Genomic DNA, 25,123 nt, shown 5'->3' on the forward strand with positions numbered 1-25,123 from the left:
CAATGCTTCTGTCTGCCTTCCAAGAAAACTGAACAACAGGTGCCATAACCTAGGCTGAAGGCATTCTGGTTTGGTTTCAAACCTCCTGGAGCAGGTTGAAAAGCCTCCATCTCTGAGGCCACTGTCCCCTCCTCCCTCCCGCCCAACTCCAGTGACTTCCCGAGGCATGCCATGTAATCAATGAGTGTTAAGTGAAAGCTCTTCTTTCCCCAGGGAAGGCTGGGACAGCACAGCTTGCAGATGCCCATCAGAGAAGGAAATGACAGCCCTCGCGACACAGACTGCCTTTCCTGCCTGGCAGACGATGGGCCTCTAAGCTACAAAGTGCAGCCTCTTAGGGCATGCCTACCTGCTGGCTGCCCACACAGGACCAGATGCCCATCACCTCAGATGTCCTAAGAGCTCAGGGGGTGGTGGTACAGGGAAAGCACTTAGGATTACATGCAGGTGATACTTTCTGCTCTAACCTTGGCTTCTCAAATCCCTCCCGGGTTCACACAAATTTCCCGGAAGCCAGGCTGAACAAGGAAGCTGATAGACTATCTCTCATCCTGAACAACGAAGGCAAAAACGACAAGTGTATCTTTACTCAGGCAATGGCTGCTGGTACCGAACGCGTTTAGGATTAATTACACGGAGGTCCGCCAGCTACTCAAAAACATCTGAGGGCAATGAAAACAGACTTCTGAGTTTCTTAGAAATGAGGGTTGAGGTTCAGTTTAAGAATGAGCTTTTCAACTTCCAACTGTGCAGCGAGAACTTATCGCAGAAGCCATCAGTGAAGGGGAAGACAGGCAGATTTGTCAGAAAAGCCATGTTGGGACTGCGGCACCAGCTGGGACATCTATACTCATGTGTTATGGTTTAGGAACTCTATATGTGTGTGTGTGTGTGTGTGTGTGTGTGTGTGTGTAGGCTCACTTGACCTGTGATCTTGGATGTTAAACTAAGGATGTAACCCTCAGGAGGATTCAGAGGACAACATATCAAGTTCAGGGTCAACTCCAGGACAGCTAAAACTTGCCTGGAGAAGTCTCCCAGCATGCCTAGGATAGTGTTATCAGTGCTGATCACCTGTCCAAAGGACCATGGCAAGCAGATTGCCAAGGTTGCCTGGCTGGGTATATCCTGACCTGGGCATATTTGGAAGGATGGCAGCTAAGTCCAGAGCAAGCAGGAAGGGAAGGGGGCACAGAATAAGCAAGCACAAACATTCACTTGGTCCTTGTTAGTGTCACAGTAAGTGCCAGAAAGAAAATATCCAGGTCCTCTAGGCATGGAAGGGACATTTCCACTTTGGGATGAACCAATCACTCAAGAGAGAGGGAGGAGGGGGGTGGAGGAGACAAAACTCCCAGTGACGGCCCGGGAGTCAAAGCAGATGCAATTTCCCAGTCATCCAGGGTATTCTAATCAGAGCCTTCTTATCAGACTATCTGCAGCCAAATGAGGAGAAATCCAATCTACAGCCTGCTGAACCCTAAATTCGATCTAATGGGGACCTGCTTTCCAACTGCTCAACAGCAGGCCAGAACCAGAGATGACGGACTCTGGCTCTGCCTGCGGGTTCTTTCTGGAAAGCAAGCCAGCCTGAGTTGTGTCAACTCCTGGTCTCCACAGAGGGAGAAGCATTGTCTTTACCCCCTAGCTAGTCAATTCCATCTGCTCAAAGTGGTGCTGTTCAGCTGGCCTGTCTTTCAAACCCAGGGAAGGGGGGGCTTGCAACCTCCTGACTGCTGTCAGCTTGTAGCAGGGACACATTTCCTTTGTTTAAAAATATGCTGGTCTAAGAGTTTTTGATACACACCGTTCACAGTGCTCGGCACTTTGATGTCCAGTCCGTCTCTCCTTAGTGGAGAGGGACATGACCTGTTCCTTTCAGCGTCTATCATAAAAGGCCATTCACACCAGCCTGGCTGGCCAAAGCACCCCTCTCCCGTACCCCCACCTCCAGGCATTTGCTATTGTTATTCTGTGGATTAATGGCTCCAGTTAACCAGTGGTAACTTAGTTTCTCTGCTAGGAGCAAAGAACAGCATCTGTGAAACACCCAGACCCTTGCGGAGCCCTGGTATGCCATTCTACAAAACAAAAGGCCAGGGAAGGGCTGGAATTTTGAACACAGATCTGCTCGCCTACAGCCAGGAAGAATGAGAGAGAAGTGGAGGAAGAAGCAGGAAGATGTGGGGGACAGAGAGGTTTTTCTCACTGCTTTTCAGCAGATAGTTGTGATACTGGATCCACAGCCCAGAATCTTGATGGCCATTTCATTCCAACACGATTCGCATTGGTATATAGCCTGGGGGCAATCTGCCCAGGGACTTGGGAGTTTAGGGTGCGTGAAGGTATGAGATGGGAGGGTCAGAAGAAGTCTTCACTTCTTTCTAGAAGTGTCCTTGCAAGCCAGAACTACCTGCGCCCACCTTACCACTTAGAGTCTTTGGTCCTGCGCCTTCTCCCCTTTCAGAGATCTGGCTGGACCACCTGATCTGTAAACTTAGATTTTGGCACCTCCTAACTGTACAAGGAAGGCAGGGAGTCTGGAACCTCTTCTTCCCTGGGAATTGGAGGTGATCCATCTTTCTCCCTTCCTCCCTCATGGATCAAACGTGGCCCAGCCTGGCCTTACACTCATGACTCTGTGTCAGTTTCCGAAAGCCCTGAAATGAAAGGTACACAATACCTTGCCTGACTTAGAGGGGATTTGTTTGTTTGTTTGAAGACAGGCAATTAAAAAAATTACATGCAAATCTGTTTGTACTCGGATGAAGGCCTGTGAAATCCTGTCATGCGCTACTGAGGGAGCCGAAGCCTTTAGAAACGTGACCATGAGAGTACTCAATTTCTACACTTACTTTGCTGTGTGACACAGGGCAAGTCATTTACCTCTCTGAGAGTAGGCATTCTCCAATGCTCATAGGGTACTCAAGGTCAATTCTTAATACCAACAGGAATTATGACAGTCATATACTCCTTTGCACACACACACACATGTGCGCGTACACACATGCACACACGCACGCATGCACACACACACATACAGGCTCACATGCACGCGCAGTGCCCAATTCATAATCCGGGGATGATTCTCGCTCATCATCAAGTCTTCTAAAATAAGCTGAATTCCTTTTTTATTTCTCCACATCGGAGTTCAATTATCTCCTTCAAACATTTAAGCCCAAATGACTAGAATAAAACAAACAAATAAATAAACCCAAAGCTTAAAACCCGAGGCAACAATCTTCCTTTACGTGAAATAAACACTTGCCCTCAGCCTCCCTAACCAGACTGTCACACTGCTGGCTTCTCTCTAATGGCTTCTCCCCACCCACACCGCTCACAAGGTCACATGCCTATGGGCCGGGCTGCTGTTTTCGCTTTCAGCTTGGAGTTTGCCTTGGGAAGGTTGTAGTTCCCTAGATTCTTCCTACACCTCTGTAAGACATTTCCTCTCGCAGGCTTCGATTTCTTTCTCACTTTCAAGTCCTGAATCCACTCCTGACACACACTAGGGCGAGGGTTCCGGACTGTATCACCTAGGCTTACGTACACTGGCCTTGGCGTGTACGTACACTTGCCAACTCTCTGCCTCTCGGGGTCACACAAATGAACCTTGGGGAGGGGAAACGGGATGCACAGAGGCTTTGGTGCCAGTATGATAGGCATCGAGTCAAAAGAATGCTTCCGAGCGCGGCTTAAACATTTTCCGTCTGCAAAGGAACGGTCACAAAGATGGGAAAAGTAGCCGGGTTCTACTCACAGCAGCTGCAGGGACACCAGCCCATCAAACAGTCCCTTGGGAATCTCTGTAATCTTGTTCCCATAGAGCACCCTGGAAGAAAGCAAATGACAGCAATCAGCAGGACGTAAGGGAGGCCATCACCTCTGCCAGTTCTGGGTGCCAGATCTCAGGTCACCTGGCGCCCTGGGCCGCCACATCCCATCCATCCCATCTTCTTATCAGAGAGCCAGAAGCAGGCAGGCAGTTCATCCTGTGTGGGTGGAGGTGCCGACTTGGAGGTGAGCTAAGGCAAGGCCATCCTGCTGCACTCCAGCCCAGTCTGGCTCATCACTCCCCTCCCCCACGAGGAAGAAGAGAGCCCTTTGTGGTACCACCTGAGCTGCTAGCCTGACTCACGCCCCACAGTAAACAGGCAGTGTGGGAGGCCAGCCTGTGACTTCAATGGGTATTGATCAGGCCGAGCTAGCCTATAGAATGTTTCCTTTTAATATCCCACTGCATCCTAGGAATTCCTGAGCGGAGTTCTTTAATCACCCATCTAGACAGCGGGGGCTACAGGGATGCGGAGCATCTCCAGATGGTGCAGGCATTGCTGAGTGGTGGCCTGGCTCAATGGGGAGGCTGAGGAGTTTCGCTGTCTCAGATGATGGCAACTTCCACTCTCTCTCTGCCTGTCTCATTCTCTCAGATCTAAGTAGAAAGGAACTCGGATTTTTCTTTTTCATTTCATCTTTGAGATCCACAGTGTTCCCCCCTGCTATTTTGAGGCCTCGTGTCTGGTGAGTTAAGAAGCCTGGGAAAGGAATATGGGTTCACCTTTCAAACCCAGCCCCTAGCAGGTCCATAAACCTAGAACTGAGACTCTCTGGGCCTTTCTCTCTCTCTGCTTCATCTCCTGACAGACTCTGCTGTCCATGGGGTCAGGAAATAAAGCTAAAGAGGGCTTGATCTGCGTCTGTTAAAACCCCTTCTTGGGTCTAAGGACACGGGCTATGCAATTATTTAATTCCCACTCAAATCAAGACTCTGGGCTGACGGTCATTTGAGGAGGCAAATATCAGGAGGAAGAAATGGCGAAAGAGTGTGAAATCGGCCCCCTCTCCCCCACTGCCGCCCGTCTCCAGAAGCCACTGGGAGTGAAGAGTGAGTTCTCCATCAGCCTGCGGGTGTGTTTCATTAATGCTTCAACAAATTAATGACTAAATAGAAGTCAGCATGGTGGCGCGGGCGCACATTTGTAATTCATATTAATGTCCCACTGCTCACTGTGGCAAATGTAGGAATGCCACTGCCTGTTCATCTCAATGGATGCCAGGGCTTCTAGAGTGGCACAGGCTGCTGGCGGTGGGGGCGGGGGTAGGTATGCTGGGGTAGGGGTCCTCAGGCAGTCCATCACGCCTTGGTATGGAACATCCTCAAAGCTAGCGGGTCACCTGCCTGCTTATGTGTCAGCCTCGAGGGTGCTGGCCTGCGGATCTGTGTGGCTTCACTTTCACTAGCCTTTCATGTCCGAGACCAAGCGAGGAGCTCTGCAGAAGTCTCCTCGATGTTTTAGCTAAGATTTTTTTTACCATCTATTATCTTATTTTGCTTCTCCCCAGCACTTACGTTTACGTTAACGCATACTATTTACACATTTGTTTAGGCTTAGTTTATTATTATTATTATTACTAATATTTTGTATGTCTGGGTGGTTTGCCTGTGTGTATGTCTGTTCACTCTGTCTGTGACTGGAAGAGGCCAGAAGAGATGTCAGATCCCCTGAGACTGGAGTTTCAGTTGGTTGTGAGCTGCCATGTAGGAGCTGGGAATTGAACACGGGTCCTCTAGAAGAGCAGCCAGTGAGTGCTCTTAACTGCGGAGCCATCTCTCTCTCTCTCCAGCCCCTTTAGGCTTAGTTTTTATGTTTTTCCTTTAACTTTCCTGAATGTGATGATGTTACAGGGCACGCCCATGGCTGGGTCTCTAGAGTGGACAAAAAGCAAGGTCTAGTACAATAAACACCCACTGAATGAATGTATTATCAGATGAACAGGTCTGGGGTAAATGCTCTCCATCCTGTTACCCTACACGGTCAGCTTCATGAGCCCTGGGGCGTCTCTGTTCGGTTGCTGGTCATATTCTTAGTGCCTCTCAAACCACTCACTCACACAGCAAGCATCTACTCAGTGAGGAATGAGTAAACAAAAGCCAAGAGGCACTTCACTGAATGCTCGGCACGCACCTCTGAGTTCACTACAGGTGTGCCAATTTCCTGTCTGGCAAACAGATTTCGAAATTCTTCTGCAAGACAGGAATCATCCCACTATCTTGAGACTGTCCCCCGATATCAGCTAAGGGAGACCAGACAAGGGGAAGGGGAAGGTTAAGATGGGATCCTGGTGGCAGGGGCCTCTCCCGTCTCCTCCTCTCTGTGACACTCATCACAATAAGCAGACACTAATCTCACACACGGCCCTGTCTTTGATATCCCAGCCAGATGTTCTGTTCGATAAATGAAACTAATTTACTCGGCAGGCAGCAGACACCAGCTGAATCAGGGACTTCCTGTCCTCGTTCCCTGCCCAGTGGGATGGGAGGACATGTGCATCTTGTTACCTGCATGTTCATAAACTACGCAAACGGGTTGCGAAGGGGTGAAACACAGATCGCATGCCTGTGAACACCCTTTGGATTGTCTGGGGTGTTGAAAGGAACAGGCACTAGATGATACAAAATGTACGAACTGATGAAACCATCACTACGTACGCAGTATGTTAAATGGGCTGCACAGTACGGAGATCAGGAGTGGAATTCTAGACCAAATATGCTGGGCTCAAGTCCTACCTCCCAGACCTATTAGGGTGTCTTTACAGAAGTGTTTTTCACTTATTTAACATGCTTTCCCTCTTCCCCCTTCCTCCCTTCTCCCTCTCTGTGATGTATGCCGGTGTGTGTGTGTAGACAGGCATGGCTTGTTGCTCACCTGTGTGTATGTGTGGAAGCCAGAAGTGATGTTGGGTGTCTTCCTCCATTGCTTTCCACTCGGTGAGCTGAGTGGTTGAGCGGTGAGCTCCCGAGATCCACTGTCCTCTCCCCGCACCCGCAGGGCTGGGTTACAGTTAGTTGTACAGCACTGTGCCCTGGTTGTATGGGTGCCCTTAAGCTACAGCAGAAGGTAATGCATGCACTGTCATCTCCCCAGCCCTGAACCTTTTCTTTCATCACTCGGTGCGAGGGACAGTCTGAGGTGACGGGGTTACAGATGGGAACAGAAACAGTTAAGGAGCTGAGCTACATGGTAGAAGACTCTACCGTTTATGTTTCTGGGAGAATCGAGCCCGTAAGACTCTGCGAAGCGGACCTGGTCACAATCAGCGCTTGATAAACGCTATCAATGATTGTCATTGGTATACTATGTCAATCACACAGTGTGTTAGACAAGGAAGGATCACTGTCTCCAGTGTGCCCGAGGAAACATGCAGAGAAGGCTGAAGGACTGCCTGTGCCCTGAGTGAGCTGCTGAGGGAGTAAGAGCCAACCCCACATCTTCTTAGCCTGGGAGTCCAGTGGCCCTTAGTGGGTGGGGCTTTGGATCTCACCACTGGGCCAAATAAGGGCTTTAAAAAGCCACAGAAGGAAGGGCGATGGGATGCGGGGTGGATCTTTTCTGAATACTAACTACAAGGCTGGAATAGCCTGGAAATCAGAGAGGGAAGTACTGCCCTCCTCGACAAGGCTACAGACCGTGGGACGAAGGGTGGCGAGCCATGGCCTCATCTCAGCCATCCATTACCATTCTCTCCACCCGACAGCCTGGTCTCCCCCGAGACAGCGCTGTGCAGCGTGAGGTGGGAGGGGGAGCGAGGTGAGAGTCAAAGATGCATTCGAATTAGAAGCCAATAACTGGGAAAGCCGCTGGGCACTTAATCAATAAAAATAATGCATGTGCGTTGTAGAAATATTCCCCGAGATCAATTTCCCCCGAAGAAATATCTGTTTCTTTTACCAGATTGCCACAAGTGTGTAAGGGAACATAAAGCCTTGATAAACACCTCCTGAAAAATGCGGACGTGCCTCCCACCCCGGGCCCCACTTACAGCGACGTGAGTGATTTCAGGCCCTGGAAGGCATCCGGAGCTATGTCCGATATCTGATTCTTGCTGATGTCTCTGAAAACATTAATGGGAAAGTCTAAGAACACTGCTCACAGGTGTGATAACGCTCTTCCTGAAGTATGCACCCAGCAGTTCAGCCATTCAAAACCAGTACAGATTAACTGATCAAGCGATTGATTTATACACAGCACAAAAGGCAATGCCTTAAGAACACATCTCCCACTGTGGGGTAAAGTGTACCATGTCATCTCGGGTGCTAAGGAATGCCCACCTAAGTCTTGTCTGGCACAAAAAAACTATGGATATGTAGGTCATTACAGTTTGGATGTGGGGGAAGCCACCTCCAGAAGCCATGAATGCTGGGCATGCTGATACCCTGTGATCCCAGCACTTTGGAGACTGAGGAGGATTGGGAGTTGGAGGCCAGCCTACGCTACATAGTGACACCCAGTCTCAATAAAACAAAACCAAACCAAAACCCAACCAACCAACCAACAAAAACAAACAACAACAACAACAAAATATCCCAAACAAAAAACCTGAACCCCAAACAAAAACCAACTTCAAGCCAGGGCTTTGGTCTCAGGTGCCATTAACAAGTATTTAACAGTACAGACAAGGCACCATGGGCCCCACCCAACCAAAGGTTCCTTTACACATTGTTCTCTTGTCTTGCACCCCAATAGTGATTATTATCTTGAAACACCTGTGGTATTTCACCTCCCCAGTCACTTCTCATCTCTGACGGAGTCTCTGAGCATGGGTGATACACTCTCTCAGCTGTGGGATATGAGCAAATCACAAGCCTCTCAAAGAAGGCCTTTGAGACAGGCATGTGTCACTGGCTGGGAATGTTCCTCATTTGGGAAAAAGCCTGTTTGACACATTCAAGCTTTAAGAGGCTAGAAGGATCTTCCAAACACGATGCACATGTTGGCAAGCCTGGCCTCGAAGGTACAGGTGCAGGGGCTAGCCTGGTCTCCCAGATGCCGGGAGCCCTCTGCTATATACTTTCAGAGTCCCAGCGAGAACTGGGCCACAGGCTCTTGCTAACGGCCCCTGTGGAGGGGGATTTCTTTTCCTCAGAATTATTAGCTCAGGGCTGGCCTTTGGGCTCCTGTCACTGGCTGGGGAGACGCACCAATTTCCCGCGACAAGAAATGTGTCCCGTTCAACTAAATAAATCAATGGGTCCTTGCTTTTGTGTGGAAGAGGGAGGGCTGAGGTCTTCGCAGGCCAACAGGAGACAAGAGGATATTGAGAAGAAAGCACATCTGAGAAGATTCGTAAGTGACGCCCTCCAATTAGGGCCAGTCACCCAGCCGCCCAGCCTCTTAACCGCACACAAAAGAAGAACCTTTCTCCTGTCTCCCTCTTTCATCTCACAGCCTAGGAAAAGGCCATGCAACAACTCCTACCTAGACCTCTGCTCCCTTCCGTCCTACTTCCAAAGCCTCTAAGTGGCAAGACATCTCCCAGGTTAAGGCCCCTCTGGCACAGCTGTCTGGCTTATCCCTTTAGCTGGCGAGATCGCCTCAAACAAATCCAGATTGTGTTCGCAAACTGTCAGCTTATGCCAGGCTTTTCTCTGGCGCTCCATTTTCGTATAAGGGTCTTAACAAGCCGATACCCTGGATTAGCCTAATCTTGCTCACCCTCAGGGTAGCTGCCCAGCACAGCATTTGAGAGCGGCACACAGGGTCTGCTCACATCAGAGATGAGGCTCATTCTGATGTTCTCCCCATCGTGGGGATGTCCATTCAGAGGGTCAAGACCCCTAGCATACAGGAAGTTACCCGGCCACTGGGGAAGATCCCTGACTGAGCTACGTGGGGACAGACTGGGGTTTTAGTTCACAATGAGAACTTCAGGGATCAACTCTTCTTGGGCTAGAACACGGGGTGAGGTAATCTTCTAGTTTGGAAGTGAAGGATGATGGGAACTGGAAAAAGTGATGGTTTGGTGGGAAGAGACACTGGTAGTAACTTAGCTCTTTTTCCCCATTTTTTTTATTGTATACATTTATATATTTGCAGTGTGATATTTCGGAATATGTGCTCACTGTTGAATAGCTAAATCAAGGTGTTTTGCACATCCCAAACCTAGGAAGTTACCTATTATTACTTGTAAGGGCACTTACAACCTACCCTCAGAGATTTTCAAGTAGACAATACGCTGCTATTAACCATAACCAGCATGGTATAGGAGATCCCTAGGTCATACTACATGTTTCAGAATCTGGTCAGGCTGTGACCTACTCAGTACCTCGGAGCTATAAACTGAATGACTAAGAGAGACTTTTTTTTCCAGGCTGGAACAGCAAATTCAGTAAGTAGAAGGGATAAGCAGAGAATAAAAGAGTAAGATACTAGGAAATCTTACAACCCCATGGAAGGTTTGTCCTGCCCCATGCATTCAAATGAAAAGAACTTGTTTTGTTGTTGAGACATGGTCTGGCTATGTTGTTCAGGTTGGCCTCAAACTCACCACCCACATGCCTCAACCTCCTGAGTTGGGATGGCACCTGTGCCACCACATCTGGCTTCAAAGAACCCTTCTGGCACCATTCTGGCAGAAGGGCACAGGCTTGCCCTTGGCGTTGGGGCTGACCACACATCGACTCTATAAAACCAGAAAAGTGGTCTCCAGCACCCCATCTTTTTACTGATATGGGTTTTCATCTACCAGTATTTATTTTAATATTGGGGTGATCATTAGAAATAGGTAGGCATGGCATCAATGGATCCATGATTAATTCTATTTTTTAAAGAGTGACCAGGATGTGTCCAGTCATAGCCGAGAGGGGAAATTACCTCTTGTTAAAAATTATGTATAAACTATTCATGGTTACCTAGAAGGAAATCATGGTTAGGGTCTCAAATCCAGTCACATCTGAGACTTATCTGAGCCTACACCATTAAACAAGAGTCTATAGTTCTGAAATTCTATTAGTCAAAAAAGTTTAAGCGGACTCTTTTGCCTCCCTTCACCCCTTTATGGGGCATCATAATAAATACCAGTGGCATCAGAAATGATCAAAAATTAAATTCACTCCCCAGGTCATGACTGATAAGGTCTTATGAATTTTGAATGTGCCAATCGTGGCAACTCCAATGGGCTGGAGGAAGGACAGTAAAACACAGCCAAGCTCTAAATTACCTGGACTTCACAAAAAAAATTAGAACAGTAACTTAAATCATGCAGGAGCTATATAGGTTGGGGCAGTCACTGGACTTGTCATTTTTCACCAAAATTACTATCTGGGTGCATAATCAAGCTAGGCTTTAAAAATGAATTTGGGGGAACGCATGGAGAAGTAAGCTGGAGAAGCAGGAACACCAGGAGATTAATGACTCAAGGTTTTAAATATTAAGGCCTATATTTATACAGCTCTTCCAGAAAGGATGCTGCCAAAGCGAGGGAGAAGCCTGGGCTTGGAGCTGGCTCATTATGTTGGCTTCCACATTTGGAATTGCACTAGAAGATCTTGTTTGCTTTTGTTAGCTCTGGCTTTCCAGGGAGATGGGAAATTGGCTTCCTGAGATTGGAGGGTAAGCCTACTAATGCCACTGTTTCGTGGGCATATTTATTTTTAACATGAAAGGAATCAGTAGGCCTTGTTGACACAGCTCCCCCCCCCCCACCACCTTCAAGAGAAATCAGTGGACAGGCCTCACATGCAAGGGGACCTGAGTGGACGCATAGTTTTCTTTCTGTAGCGAATGAAAACAGCATGCTCAACACCAGGCTCGGCTAACAGTGTCCCAACATGGAAGAGGGAAGTGGGGATTCCCCTTTTGAACCTTTAAAAAAAATAACTTATTTATTTGTATTTTATGCCTGCATGAGGGTGTTGGATTCCCTGGAACGGGAGTTACAGACAGTTGTGAGCTGCCATGTGAGTGCTGAGAATTGAACCTAGATCCTCTGGAAGAGTGACCAGTGTTCTTAACCACTGACTCATCTCTCCAGCCCTTTCCTGTAGAATCTTAATCTCTGTGATGGGTCATTTCTGAATCCCATGTATTTTGTCTCTTCAAATGCTTCAGGGCTGAGCAACTCAGAGTTAAGGTTTAAGGTCTCTAAGGGACTGATACTGTCCCCATGGCGGGGATGATGAGGAGTGCAGTGTCAGGCTGCCGTGGTAGGGAGGATACAGCAGGCTGACATCACCAGCACGATGAAGTGATGATGTGGTATCAGTAACTATGGTTCTAGGGATGCTGGGTTTGACCATGGTCAATTCATATTACTATAATCTTAAACCACAGGCCCAAATGTTGGGCATAACCTCCAGGGCTAACACACATCACTTAGAAGAGAAAATCTTTACTGTGCTCTCAAGTGCTCCTGTGACCTAGCCTCTACCTGTACCTCTCAAAAATCCCCTACCCCACCCCTCCCTTGCTTACTCTTCTTCACCGGCTATGAACTAGCATGCACGACTTCTATGTCTTCCATTTGCCCTTACAGTTGCCTAGGACAGCCTACTGAAACTTGATACTTATTGCCTTATTTTTTGTGCTCTCCCAACTGAAGTGGAGCCTCCATGAATGTAGTTTTCTTGTTGTTGATGGCTCCATCCAGACTCTGCAGCAGACACTCATTTAAGTATTAAATATATAAGTGTATGCATGTTTGTAGGAATATGAACGATGGCAGTATAGGAAGATAAGAAGCCACTGTCAAATTGCTGTTGATTGCTTTGGTATCACCAAAGCCAGGGGCATTTAACTTGGCCAATATGGCTCTGGGGATGGGATAGTTCACCTGCTTCTCTCACAAGGATCATTTCACTTCTCTCTGGTCAGAGAGGCTCTTAGCTCTACATACTGAAGCTCACAAACCTTACCATGTATATATGACACTTCCTCGCAATCTCAGAACAGCCTAGCTCTGTCTGAGAGGACTGGATGTGATCTATCCATCAGATGGGATGCCTATCACACCCTGGAATTCCCTCTTCCCATCCACCCTCCCACAGAAACATTCTGACAAAGGGAGACTCACATCCGCTTCAGTTTCTTGTACTGGGTGAAGGCTCCTGCAGGAATGGACTTGATGGAGTTCTGTTCCAAGCGTCTGGAGAACAGAGCAGAGAGAGTCAGTTAACTAACTACTTACCACCAAGGGACCGCTGAGGGGTTACAGGATGGTGTCTCTTAGTACAAAACACAAGGGTACAAGTCACGGGGCCCTGTTGTGGGAGACAGGACGAACACTGCAAGGGTCACAGCATTCAGCTGTTGGTCCATAGAGCCTCATCCAAGGGCCCAAGAGCTGTCGGGGAAAGCTTAAAGGGGGATCCAGGAGCTCAGAAGCTTGCTTGTGAGCAGTTGCCTTTGGAGGCAGCTGTATTCTTCAGAGAATGCTGTAGGAAGCAAGCAAAGTGTTGAAAAAGCCAATGTCACAAAGAGAAGGAAGAAAGAGAGAGAGGCCATCAGACAGCTGTGTTTCCCTGCCATGGAACCATGTCGCGATTTACTTGACATATCAACCAGAGCTAATGGGCAGAACTGTCAGTTGCTGACTTCACTTTGGCGGTTTTAATATCATGGTGGAAGGAGCCTGAAAATCTTCAGGCTTTCAGCACGACACTTCCCAGACTAGCTCCCTGAGAGCCTGCAAGCCTCAGGGCCCAGGCTGGACCCTGGAGTTGCTGCTGGACTATGTACCATATATGTCATATGAATTTTCTCAAGTGCTTTTACGCTTAGGACTCTGGGAAGAACAGGAGATGCTGCAGGCCTGGAGTCCAGAACTTATTGGGAAGAGAAGGGGCCATGGGGAGTGAGGGAGCCTTTCCAATCTTATTATTTCATCCCTCAAATGCCTTCCCACCACTAAGAACTGGTGTAGTGGGAAACAGGCATGAGCGGCAGGTGGGACACTCTATTACAGATGATAAATGACACCCGAGCCCAGGCTGAGGACTCAGTACCTCATCCCCATCCATCTCCCTTCTCCCTAAGGTGCAGATCTTTCCATCAGCTCCTCATTTGGCATGGCTGCTCCCCAAACCCTCAGCTGGAAAGACACACACACACACACACACACACACACACACACACACACACACACAGAGAGAGAGAGAGAGAGAGAGAGAGAGAGAGAGAATATGAGTATGTTTGGAAGGGGATGTATGGGGTGCCGAAGTGAGAGGGGGGAGGGACCAGCTCCCCCAGAGGCTATGTCTAGTGGCTGCACACTTCTGGCAAGGAGGACCCATTCATCTTGAAGAGTAATCCCCACTGCAGAGTAGGGGAGACAGTCGTATTAATTTGTGCCTCCACGATCTCATCTTCATTGGGGGAACGGAGTATTTGTTACTGGAACCGCTAATGGAGCAGTTTGCCAGCAATTTTCCCATTTCAAACAACATCTCAGCTGCTAATGTGGAATGGTTTGTCAGGCCTACCCATAACACAGACAAATCACTCTCTAGGCAGAAGGAAGGGGGAACGAGTGGGAGCCCAAAGAGGAAGGGCGGGTGAGAGGAGAGCGAGCACCAGGACAGATCATTCTTGGCTGCTGGATGAACACAGTTTCCAAACGAGACGGCCACGCTCTGTTAGCAATGTCTTTGTGCCCTGCTGGAGGGGGTGGGGAGGGCACTTTCCTGGGACTGCAGTCAGTGGCAGGTTGGACAGGGGCCTGGTTGGCTGACTGGCTGCTGGTGAGTCACCAAAGCTTGCCAGGGGGACTCAGAGACCACGGGCTACTGGATGCAGCCACCCACAGAGGCTGTCTTGACAGACTTTCCAAGGACATTCTCGTTTTCCAACTGAGTACAGAGTTCAGCAGGGATTTCTCAGCCAAGGTAACAGCTCCGTGGATCTCTGGGGCGATGTGAGCTCTCCAGGCATCCTGTGAGTCACCTGCCACTCAGGAAAGGGATTCCATGGTTTGCTGCCTTCGGAGAGAACCCTGTCTACAAGGGTGGTAGCCCTTTTCCTTTGTTGCAGGGGAATTCATGGCTCTTTGCTGTAGCTAGAAGCCTATGCATGTGAAGCAACACTGGGTTTTGTTATCTATCTGTACAATTTATAATCAGCCAGCCTCCACTTTGGCACGTACTAAGGGAGGGTGCTCCAATGAGCAGGATGTGGCGCTGGACCTCAAGAAGAATCTGTAGACAGAGTCAAATCCAAGACGGCCCGTCACAGAACTGAATTTAACTGCTACCATATAATCAAGGCAAACCATCACTTCTGGAGTTGTGTTGTTTATGGCTATTATTTCTGTGAACCCTTACACTTACGAGACAAGCTGGACTGGCCCATTTGGAGGCAAGGCAAAGGGACAATCGAGGGATCTAGCAGCTTGTCAGAAAGAACAAAGCTAGTTAGTGGTGGAATCGCTGAATCCTGTTCCTATCCGTTGTTCCCACTGCTTGCCCCTATTTATGAAAATGGGTAAACAGAGGCTTCCCCCAAAGTCACAGGAAAGTCTGAGGCATTAGGACTCCACTGACATCATGGAGGTAGATTCTCAGGGGAAAGTTCTCTGTCGGAGCTGAGGGAAGATGGACCAGAGATGTGAATACACGCCAGCTCTTTGGATCCATGGGCTCCCCATTTACAGAGTCAACCAACTGCATTAAAAAAAAATCATAAAAAGACATCGTATTCAACATGGGTAGACTTTCTGACCATTATTTCCTAAACAATACAGTCTACTTACATAGTATTGGCACTGCTAGGTACCATGGGTAGTTGAGAGAGGACTTACAGTATACAGGAAGGCGTTGATAGTTTATATCCATTTTATATAATAGATTTGAGCACCTGAGGACTAGGAGTTCCGTGGGACTCCTAGAAGTACCCCACCCATGCATATATAATACTCATATGGAGTACAAGGGAGTGAGGTTTGGACAAAAGACAAAGAACTCCAGGCTTAGTCGATTAACTGCAGTAGAAACCTTGGCTTGAATTCTGCAATCCTCAGATTTTCTGACTCTGAAAATGGTCTTTCTCTGTATTTCTCAGCCTCTCACTGAGCCCTTAATGGAGTGTCAAAGGCATGACGTGCTCAGGAGGCAGTGAGACCTCTTTGGTGGTGGTGGTGGGGTAGTTGTGAATTGCCTGTGTCTCTTAAATAAAAAAGGCTAGGGGAAGGATAATATCATTAAGAGCTAACAGTGGTTAGGGGTCAGCCATTGCACACCGAGCCTTACATGGCATGTCAAACTTATTATTTACACACCGGTGAGGTGCATCTCTAAGTTCTCACCACCTCCCTTCTTCCTTCTTTTGCGATACAATCTCCTCATATGGTCCGGGCAGGAGTAGGACACATGCTCTTCTTGCTGTAGTCTTTCAAATACTAGGATTACAGTTATGCACCACCATGCCGCCATTCCCTAACCCTACTTTAAACACGAGAGAACTGAGGCGTACAGAGGCAACGACACTAACTAGTCCAGAGTTAGGAGAAGCTAGAGCAGGGGTTTCAATTCAAGTTTATCTGATTCCAAAGCCCTGACTCTCAACTACTGGGTTTTATTGAATCATAATTCTCTCAGTCCTTGCCAGCTCATCTGCAGGGAGAATGGCCCTTCTGCCAGGGGAATGGGAGGGTGTACACGGGTGTGCACATGGGCACAGAGTCCAACAGAGCAGGACCTTGAGGAGGCCGAGCATGCCACCTGTCCTGCAGCTTGGAACAAGGGAACAGCGATCTCGTCTCCCAGTGAAAACGCTTCACCGTAAAGCACAAAAAGCCCGAGGATTAGCAAAAGCTGTCACGTTTCAGGCGACGCCTGAAGCCAACAGCTGTTTTAGGGCCCTCAGAACTGGTGCATGTGTCTTGCTTTGTCTGGCAAACATTCTTCAGGCGGCAAACAGAATTAATAGAGCTAGCATAAAAACAAACACACAAATCAAACATCCCAAACATCTTCCCGCAGCAGCAAAAACAACGGGCACATCTGATGGGGGAATCTCAGGCATGCGCGCGCCGTATTGATTTGCCCCAGCTCCTCAGGTGCTCCCTTCATGATATGTCATTTGCAAACACGTGACTGAACACGACATACTTCTGGCAACGCATAAGTCACCGTGACGGCAGAAAGAATGCAGGGTTATGTCCAGTATGGTGGGGTGTGCCTGTAAGCTGTCCTATAAGGGAGATTCTGAGGCCATGTTGAAACGCCGGCAGTGCCAGCAGCAGTGAGGGTATGATGAACATCTAACATTTATCAAGAGATGTGAATGTCAGACAGGGGGCCCTTCATGCGTGGGCTCACCGATTCCTTTCTACGGTGCCACGAAGCATGCAGTACCGTTCTACTGTGTTATAGGAGTGGTCCAAGAAGTCATTACGCCTGAGATCAGAAGCTAATGAATGGAATCCAGACGGCTGCCGTGACCCAAGTACCTGGCTCCTTAACTCTGCGCTCTACTATCTCAGGGTTGGGAAACAAAGAAACTTCATTCTTTTAGTCCTTGCCAGTTAAGGAGTTTCCTACATGTCACTGCTCTTAGCTCCTCCTGGCTCAGCTCAATAACTCCTCTCTCTCTCTCATATACACATACACGTGTTATGTGTGCACATGCATTTGGAAGTTGATGCTGGGTCTCCTCCTCCATGGAGCTTCCCCTTTATTTTTGGATACAGTCCTTCACTGAACCTAAAGCTCATTCATTCAGCTAGACTGACTGGCCAGTGAGCTTCAGGGATCTGCCTATTTTGGCTGCTCCCTGAGGCCGGGGTTATAGGTACACACTGCCATGCTTCATGCCCTACTTTTTATGTGGCCTGTGAGGATTTGAACTCGGATCCTCGTGCTCAAGCAGCAGGCCCCTTATGAACGGAGTCATATCCTGAGCACTTGGACTTGACCCAGGGGAAGGGAGGAAATCCCAAAGTATTTGTTTTTCAAGTCATCCTGAGACATCTGCTTGGAGACCATACAAGAACTCAATTCTTGTATGTCCAGAAGCTCAATTCTTGACACCCAACTAAGCCTAGAGGAGGGCTGTAGATGATCCCTCTCACGGGGCACCTTGAGCCCAGTCCCTTTCTTTACTTTTGCTCTGAGCAGTGTAGCGTAGTCTCCTCTACTTAATTCAGATGCTGGGTCTACAGCAAAGAGGAGGAAATGGAGGCAAATCTGTTGGCCAAACACCTGGCATTTGCCTGTGGCACAGAAACGTAGATGCAGGCACGGTGCCAGACTCGCTCTCCCTATGAGGCGTGTGTGCAGACGTGTGCGGATGCCCATGGAGGGCATTCTTTAATCTTAAGAAAAGAGATGAGCAGTGTAGGAGTTGGAGACTAAATCATGCTATCAAGGAACAAAGGTGAACAGCGTTTTGCTTTTCACGTTCCAGATTTAGTAACTTCCAAACACTGTGCTAACCTTCCAGGTTATACCACTTAATCCCCACAAGAAGCCTTCAGGGAGTTACGATAACTTTTATTTACCAAAGGGGCTCCTGAATCAGACACGAGATATGAAGGAATGTGCCTGAAGTCAGAGACAAAAGCAGGATACAAGTGAAAGACTGTTGACCCCAAGGGTCTGAGCCATCTGTGTCCGGATCACTTGCTCCATATTGCCAGCATCTGCTCCCGTCCCTGTATCCTACCCCCACCCCCAGCCAGGCCAGTGCTTCAGAAATCTGGTGCTCATGAACATTTAGGTGTCTAAGATGTCTGACTTCTAGAGTGTTCTGGCTATTCGGTTGGTTGACTGGTCATTTTTTTTTAATCGCACAACTTTTCTAAGCCTCGAGTCTAGCTAGGCCAGGGTCTCCTCATGTCAGCTGACTGTGAGGTTGATGTTGGGGCTGTGTGTTCCTTCCAGATGTCCACTTACAGCTTCATGCTGAAGCCCACCTGCAGCCTTTTCCCATCAAATCCGTTTTCCTTCCACAGCAAAGGACACAAGACCTTAGAGGACACCACATGGGGATTCAGAGCAAGCGTGGAGGAAATGGAGCTGAGAATGAGAAGGTACCCTTCATACAGATGGTCCCTCTAGAGCATTTGAAGGCCCAGGAGAGAGTCTGGGGACTGAGAACAGAAAAGTGTGTGGACCTCTGGTTCTTCCTTGAATCTTTCCTGCTGGAGGCTGGAGCTGGTTCAGAGAAACACCAGGGAGCTACGTGAACAGTGCCCTTGATGGAAGCTGAGTTTCGAGGAAAATCTACAGCGAACCCTTTCACTGTGGGTTTTCTGGAAGAAAGCTATTTTTAGAGAAATTGGCTCTGGCATGCGAGGAGACCAGCACACACTTCTCTGATGAAAAAAAAAATCGAAGAGAGCCTGCCAGGTTGCTTTGCATGAGAGATAGGCATTCCTTCCAAATGTCAGGAGTGTGGACTGTTCCCAAGGTTAAGATGATTTAAAAGAATCTGAAAATGGCTACAGACTGAGGAAAGGAAGCGGAGAGTCTGGTACCATGCCAAGCATTCCTAAGTGGGGAGATGGAAATATGGTTCTAGGTGGCCACTGGCAAGAGGTTTAATTCTTGATATTAAAGAGAAGGCTAAGTTCCGACGTCTCAGGGCTAAAAAACCAAACACACCTTTTCTGCCAAGCTGCATCCTGCTGATGCAACTCTGCTCCTCTTCTCCCCTCTCATCGCTCACCGGCTGGTGTTCTATCGCCACTACAAGGACATACTTTAGCTGCCTGGGGGACTCTGGGCTCGTACACAGGTCCCCAAGCCCGGGCACTGCTGGAGCTTCCTATGGCACACTCTCTCTTACAGATCACCGTTCAAACTACTACCCCGAACCACGGGGACTTAATTCATCTGCTTTAATCTCTCAGCTGCGTTTCATGACAGAGGAGAAAGAGGCAAGCGCAGTGAGAGAAGTCCTGTGTGATCCATCTGGCAGACGGTGGGTGCCCAATAAGCAGGGGCAACCTTATTACCATGTCTGCATATATTTGCATGAAGATGAGCTATTCTCAAGTTCAAGCCATACCGTATGTGGCTAGCCTCTGCCTACAATCAATCCTCGTGCCCATAACTCTTTGAAGAACCGACTAGTCTTCACAGAGGCCCCTGTTCAGTAGGTGCCTCCTGGGATATGCTATTCTGACTCTTGTCACCACGAAGAATGAAAGGGGTGGCACTACTGCAGCAGCTGTGGTTGTGACATAATGATGATCGCAACCAGTATCTCTGCTGTGCTGGACACAATGCCAAGCTTCTTGCAGTACATGGCATCTATGAAGCCCTGAGGAAGTGCCACCAGCCACTGCAGTTCTCAGGTGAGAGAAGAAAGACTCAGAAAAGTTAGGTGCCAGTGGCTACAAGGCAAGGTCAGAGGTGGCATGGGGGTCTGCTGGAGCATACCACCTTAACCTCCACAGGGTTGTGGTGGGGTCTGCTGGAGCATACCACCTTAACCTCCACAGGGTTGTGGTGGGGTCTTCTGGAGCATACCACCTTAACCTCCACAGGGTTGTGGTGGGGTCTTCTGGAGCATACCACCTTAACCTCCACAGGGTTGTGGTGGGGTCTTCTGGAGCATACCACCTTAACCTCCACAGGGTTGTGGTGGGGTCTTCTGGAGCATACCACCTTAACCTCCACAGGGTTGTGGTGGGGTCTTCTGGAGCATACCACCTTAACCTCCACGTGGTTGTGGTGGGGTCTGCTGGAGCATACCACCTTAACCTCCATGTGGTTGTGGTGGGGTCTGCTGGAGCATACCACCTTAACCTCCACTTGGTTGCTGTGGGGTCTGCTGGAGCATACCACCTTAACCTACAGGCGGTTTTGGCGAGGTCTGCTGGACCATACCATCATAACCACCACGTGGTTGTTGTTCATCTTTGGAAACATTCTACTTAGGCTGTCCATTCCTGGACTTTCTGCTTTACTAGGTCACTAGAGATTTTTTATAAATTATCAAGAAAAGGCGATCTTTATGTATGAGTATTATATAATGCATACACATACTCTGTCTGCAGTGCCCAACATTTTGTAAAATAAATGGTATTTTTGATAACAGCAAAAAGAAGGAAGCCTGGAATTTTAAAGGATGCATCTTAAAAGGACACGTTTCCTCAAAAAAAAAAAAAAAAACCCTGTCACATTGTTCTTGACTTTGTCCCTTTAACTTACAGTGGTTAAGAACTCAGGAATCATCTCATATTAACATATTAGTTTGTCAGCGTTTGTTTTAATAGTCAGTGTCCAAACAAGTCCAATCATCCGGGTGTGGTCTGGCCGGTATAGGGGACACTTTTAATACAGGCACCTACAGTTTTGAACTTTTGGAGACCTGAGCTGACCTGTAAAGTCCACACTTGGTGACATATGGGAAGCTGGAAAGAACGGGATACAGACAGAGATGGGGCAGCGTCCCTGGATACAGTCTGGCAGTTTAACTTGGCCTCTTCCTTCAGGCTGTGAGTTAGTGTCTTGGCCAAGAGGAAGGTCTCCAGGTGCCAAAGGACAAGATATAAAACCTGGCAGGTGGAAGGAGAGAAGACCCGAAGAAGATAGGAGGGAGCTGTGCAGTGGGAATCTGCAAAGATGTGGTGGTGGGCAGGTGTTCTCACCAGAACACCCATCTCGAGAGAGCCAAAGGTCCACCTGACATGGGCAGAGGCCTCTGAGGAAGAAGAGCACAGAGTTAACAAGGCAGAGGAAGACAGAGCAGTGGGAGAGATGTGGGACATCATGGGGATGGGGAGAAATAGGGAAATGAACCAAGAAGAGAGCCAATGATGAAGGGGACGTGGCACAGGAAGAGAAAAGCAGGAACAGATGGACAAGAGAAAGAAGCCAGAAGGGGAGAGGGGCCAGGGCTCTGCACACTCCAGGAGAGGGCTCTCTCCAGGTCTAGGGCACAGCACTGTGGACAGGGACGATGGCAGACTGTGATTGCTGGAAGGCAGTGGGGAGCACGTGCGATGACCTCACAGGGTGTGGACAGCAAAAAGCCCTCCCCACTCATTAGCTTCTGCCTGCAGTAAGTGGCACAGACAAACCTGTGCCCTCTGGGGGCTGGGGCAGAGACTCAGAGGAACACTGGTCAAGCAGATGAAAGAGGAGCAAACCAGGACTCCACTGGTGTGAGCCATGTGTTTCTTCCCATCTCAACCACGCTGCAACCAAAGTCTATAAACTGCCCCATGATCTGGCCCCCGTTTCCCCTCTGACCTTAGCTCCTCTACCTCCCTTGTTTCCTCTGTTTCGGTCACCATGGCCTCCTGGTGTGCCAGACACACCTGCACCTCAGGGCCTTTGCACACAACCTTCCTGCTACCTCTGCCAATCTTACGCCAGAAGTCACTTTTGCCACCCCCTCCGTTTGTGTCAGCTCCTTTCCTGGCTTCACTTTTCTCGACACACCAGCCACTTTTTGACATGTCGTTTGAATTCCTTTATTGTTTGGTTTCTCTAGAATACACAGGCCACAATGGCAGATATCTTGTCTAACACTGTTTGCTGCCTGTCTCTTGGAGCACAGACCAACTGCTGTGCAAACACACAGACAGACAAAGTGGTGAATGGACCCCGGATTGGAAGGAGTTGGGAACAGAAGTGTCTGAACAGGGGAGGTGGAGGCAGAGACCAAGCAGGAGGCGATTATGCAGCCGATAGGCAAGGGACTCTGGGACTTTCATTCTGAGGGATTTCATCCCATGTTGTTTAGAAGCCTCCATCAAGTGCCAATGGTAAAGACAGGACACGAAAGCTGCTGTGACCCTCTAAGAGCCGGCTTGAGGCCAACGCTGAACCGATACTCAACTCATCCTAGAATGAGCCAATGGCTGCGTTCTAACTCACGAGGGAACACGGACAAGGCTGAGTCATACGGACACATCTTACTGCGGGGTCTCACATTTGTGCACATGCATAGACATGCACAATCTCGTCTCTTTACCTGAAGAGCTAATCTAAAGGACAAAGGTCTCATAGGAACGATAAACAGCCATGCATACAGCTCAGCATTTTCCTTCCTAGCTCCCTGCCCCTATGGACGTCTTCACTAAGCGCTCACACACAGTACTTCACCTCGTTTTCACCGAGATCCCTGACACGTAATACTACACTTAGCAGGTTTGAAAATCAGCGGTAAGAAAAAACACGGAGAACTAGTTCACCAAATGCCACCCAGCCAGACAGAATGCAGAAGATCCAGGGTACAGACTCCATCTGACCCCAGGCAGGGACTGACAGCTTGCTGAGGAGAACCAGATAGAATACATTTTAGGCTGTGTGCACTGTGTGATATTTGGGCCATAAGTACTTACTCCATATTGCCCCGAGGGACCAGCCAAAGAGAGTGTAAACAAACAGGGAAGCATGTGTCCCAATTAAACTTTATTTGTAACATAGATGTTAGGTGTATCTCCTACAGGCTGTAGTTTGATAACACTATTCTTGAGTCCATGTTCTTGAGCACTGAGCCATGACACCGATGAAAACCTAGAGCCCTAGAGAAGAGGTTCCTGGGTGTTTTTAATGGCCTGGCTGAGTCAGAGGGGTGAGCTGACTAGGGATGGAGGAACGACAAACGGACACTTACATTTCCACGATGCCCTCTGGCAGGTTGGCAGGGATCTCTGTCAGCCCCTTCCCTCGGCAGTCCACGATGTTATTACTGCATGTGCATGCGGAAGGGCAGGACAGGGAGTTGGCATTGCAGGACGGAGCCTCAGAGTGGGGACCTGGGAAGCCAGAACATAACGGTCAACTTGTGCCAGTGTTAGCAGCTTCCTGGCATTGAGTCTCCTGAACAGCTTCCCAAGGGTGAATTACCATCAGCGGGCATCTCCCTCTTCTGGGAGACAAGAGAGAGGTTTTTGACCTTAACCAAACTGTTTGGGGATCATCTCATCTGCTTCATTATCCCATAATGCTGCTTCCTCTATAGACAGAGAGTATAGAGCATACACCACACATGGAACTACGACCAGCACATCTGAATGATACTTTGGGGTTTTTGTTTACATCTGATGGCAGACACAACTCCCATTCTAGGGCTGAAAGCCACTGGTGTCACAACCAAGTAGGAGGCTAAAAAGTGGCAGAATTTCTCCAATTGCAACATTGACCTTGTCAAAATATCAGTGCATTGACTAGCAGTGACACCCAAGCCATATCAAGCTGACTTTTGTGTCCAGAGAAAAGTCAAATTAAACTTACTAGGTAAGAGGTGAAGAAGTTACTATGTATTTTGGATTCAGTTTTTCATTCTGTTTGAGCTGAGAATCAGTGTACCTTTAAATGTAATTAAAAGCTTAAGCAAATGGTATCTCAGGAGTTTAGTCTGAAGACCAAACATAGATAGATTTTGCTACTAACTCAATTCAGGATTCAAAGAATTCTCAAGATCCCTCATGACTTCCTTTGGTGGTCATGTTAAGCCCTAAATGTAAGAAACACATGGAAATGTTTTAAGGACACTGACAAAATTTTCCTGCTTTGATCACCACCTCCCAGTGTGGTAAGAATCTCAAATATGTGGTTTGTTTTCACATGTGGACCCAGACCAGTGGCATCCTGGGTCCTTGGCCTGTGCTCTTTGGATGCAGCTAGTAACTGGCATCTCAATGTCTTTCTGTATCTCCTTCTGAGCGAAGCAAGGGCAGAAGAACGATGCACACTGCTCACTGCTCAAACATGGAACATAAGCAGGGGACAATGACTTTTGGTTTGGTCTGTGCTCACTGGGGAAACCGAGTCCTGAGTGAGTCTTGTCAGAGTGGTTGCCTGGGGCAAGCCCTCATCTGGACACCAGGGTTCTAAGTGGAGAATCCCACACTTCACATCCAGGAGTGCCCATGGCCTCCCTTCTGTAGAAGCTCACCAACACACAAAATAAAAAACCTTAAAGAAATGTCTAGGTAACCAGGTCTTCAGAGACACAGTTGACATTCTCGAGGACCCAAACTGGACCATGGAACAGGTCACACAGCTCATGACTTACACTAACACCCAAACTCAAACATGCTCTTAGAGAGGAGAGAATCTGGCTTCGCTGCAAACTGACATAAGTCTTTCTATTTCTCAGAAAGTGATAAAGCAGAAAGCCAACCTGGAGAAGCCTGGGGCCAGGAGCCGCCAGGTGTGTGGCTGTGGCTGGCAGTGGTGGAGTACCACGGACTAGGTTTGGACCTTAATCTTCTTTCTTTGTTTCTCAGTTTCCCTCCTTTGTAAAACAGTGGGGGTGGGACAATCACGGTACCTAACCTATAGCACGGCTTTGCTGTGAAGCAGAGGCAGTTGGTACACAGATAAGGACTGTTTAGAAGATGTCTGGTAGGGCAAGGGCTTCCTAGTGTCGGAGTCATTGCTGGTGGT

The 25,123-nt window shown here is 48.4% G+C and overlaps 1 protein-coding gene across 1 annotated transcript in view; it reads right to left on the reverse strand.

Annotated features, from left to right (window-relative positions):
* Positions 1-25,123, reverse strand: part of Slit3 (slit guidance ligand 3) — a 589,355-nt gene that overhangs the window by 106,227 nt on the left and 458,005 nt on the right. The window contains exons 9-12 of the mRNA XM_041676107.1: positions 23,346-23,487; positions 12,850-12,921; positions 7,822-7,893; positions 3,761-3,832 (exon numbers count right to left, since the gene is read on the reverse strand). Coding sequence (XP_041532041.1) covers positions 3,761-3,832; positions 7,822-7,893; positions 12,850-12,921; positions 23,346-23,487 — 358 coding nt within the window. The remainder of the gene's footprint in view (positions 1-3,760; positions 3,833-7,821; positions 7,894-12,849; positions 12,922-23,345; positions 23,488-25,123) is intronic.

Source organism: Microtus oregoni, unplaced genomic scaffold (assembly GCF_018167655.1).
Source record: "Microtus oregoni isolate MIOR12 unplaced genomic scaffold, Mior012 000027F_ref0000203, whole genome shotgun sequence".
In the NCBI taxonomy this organism is placed as follows: Eukaryota; Metazoa; Chordata; class Mammalia; order Rodentia; family Cricetidae; genus Microtus; species Microtus oregoni.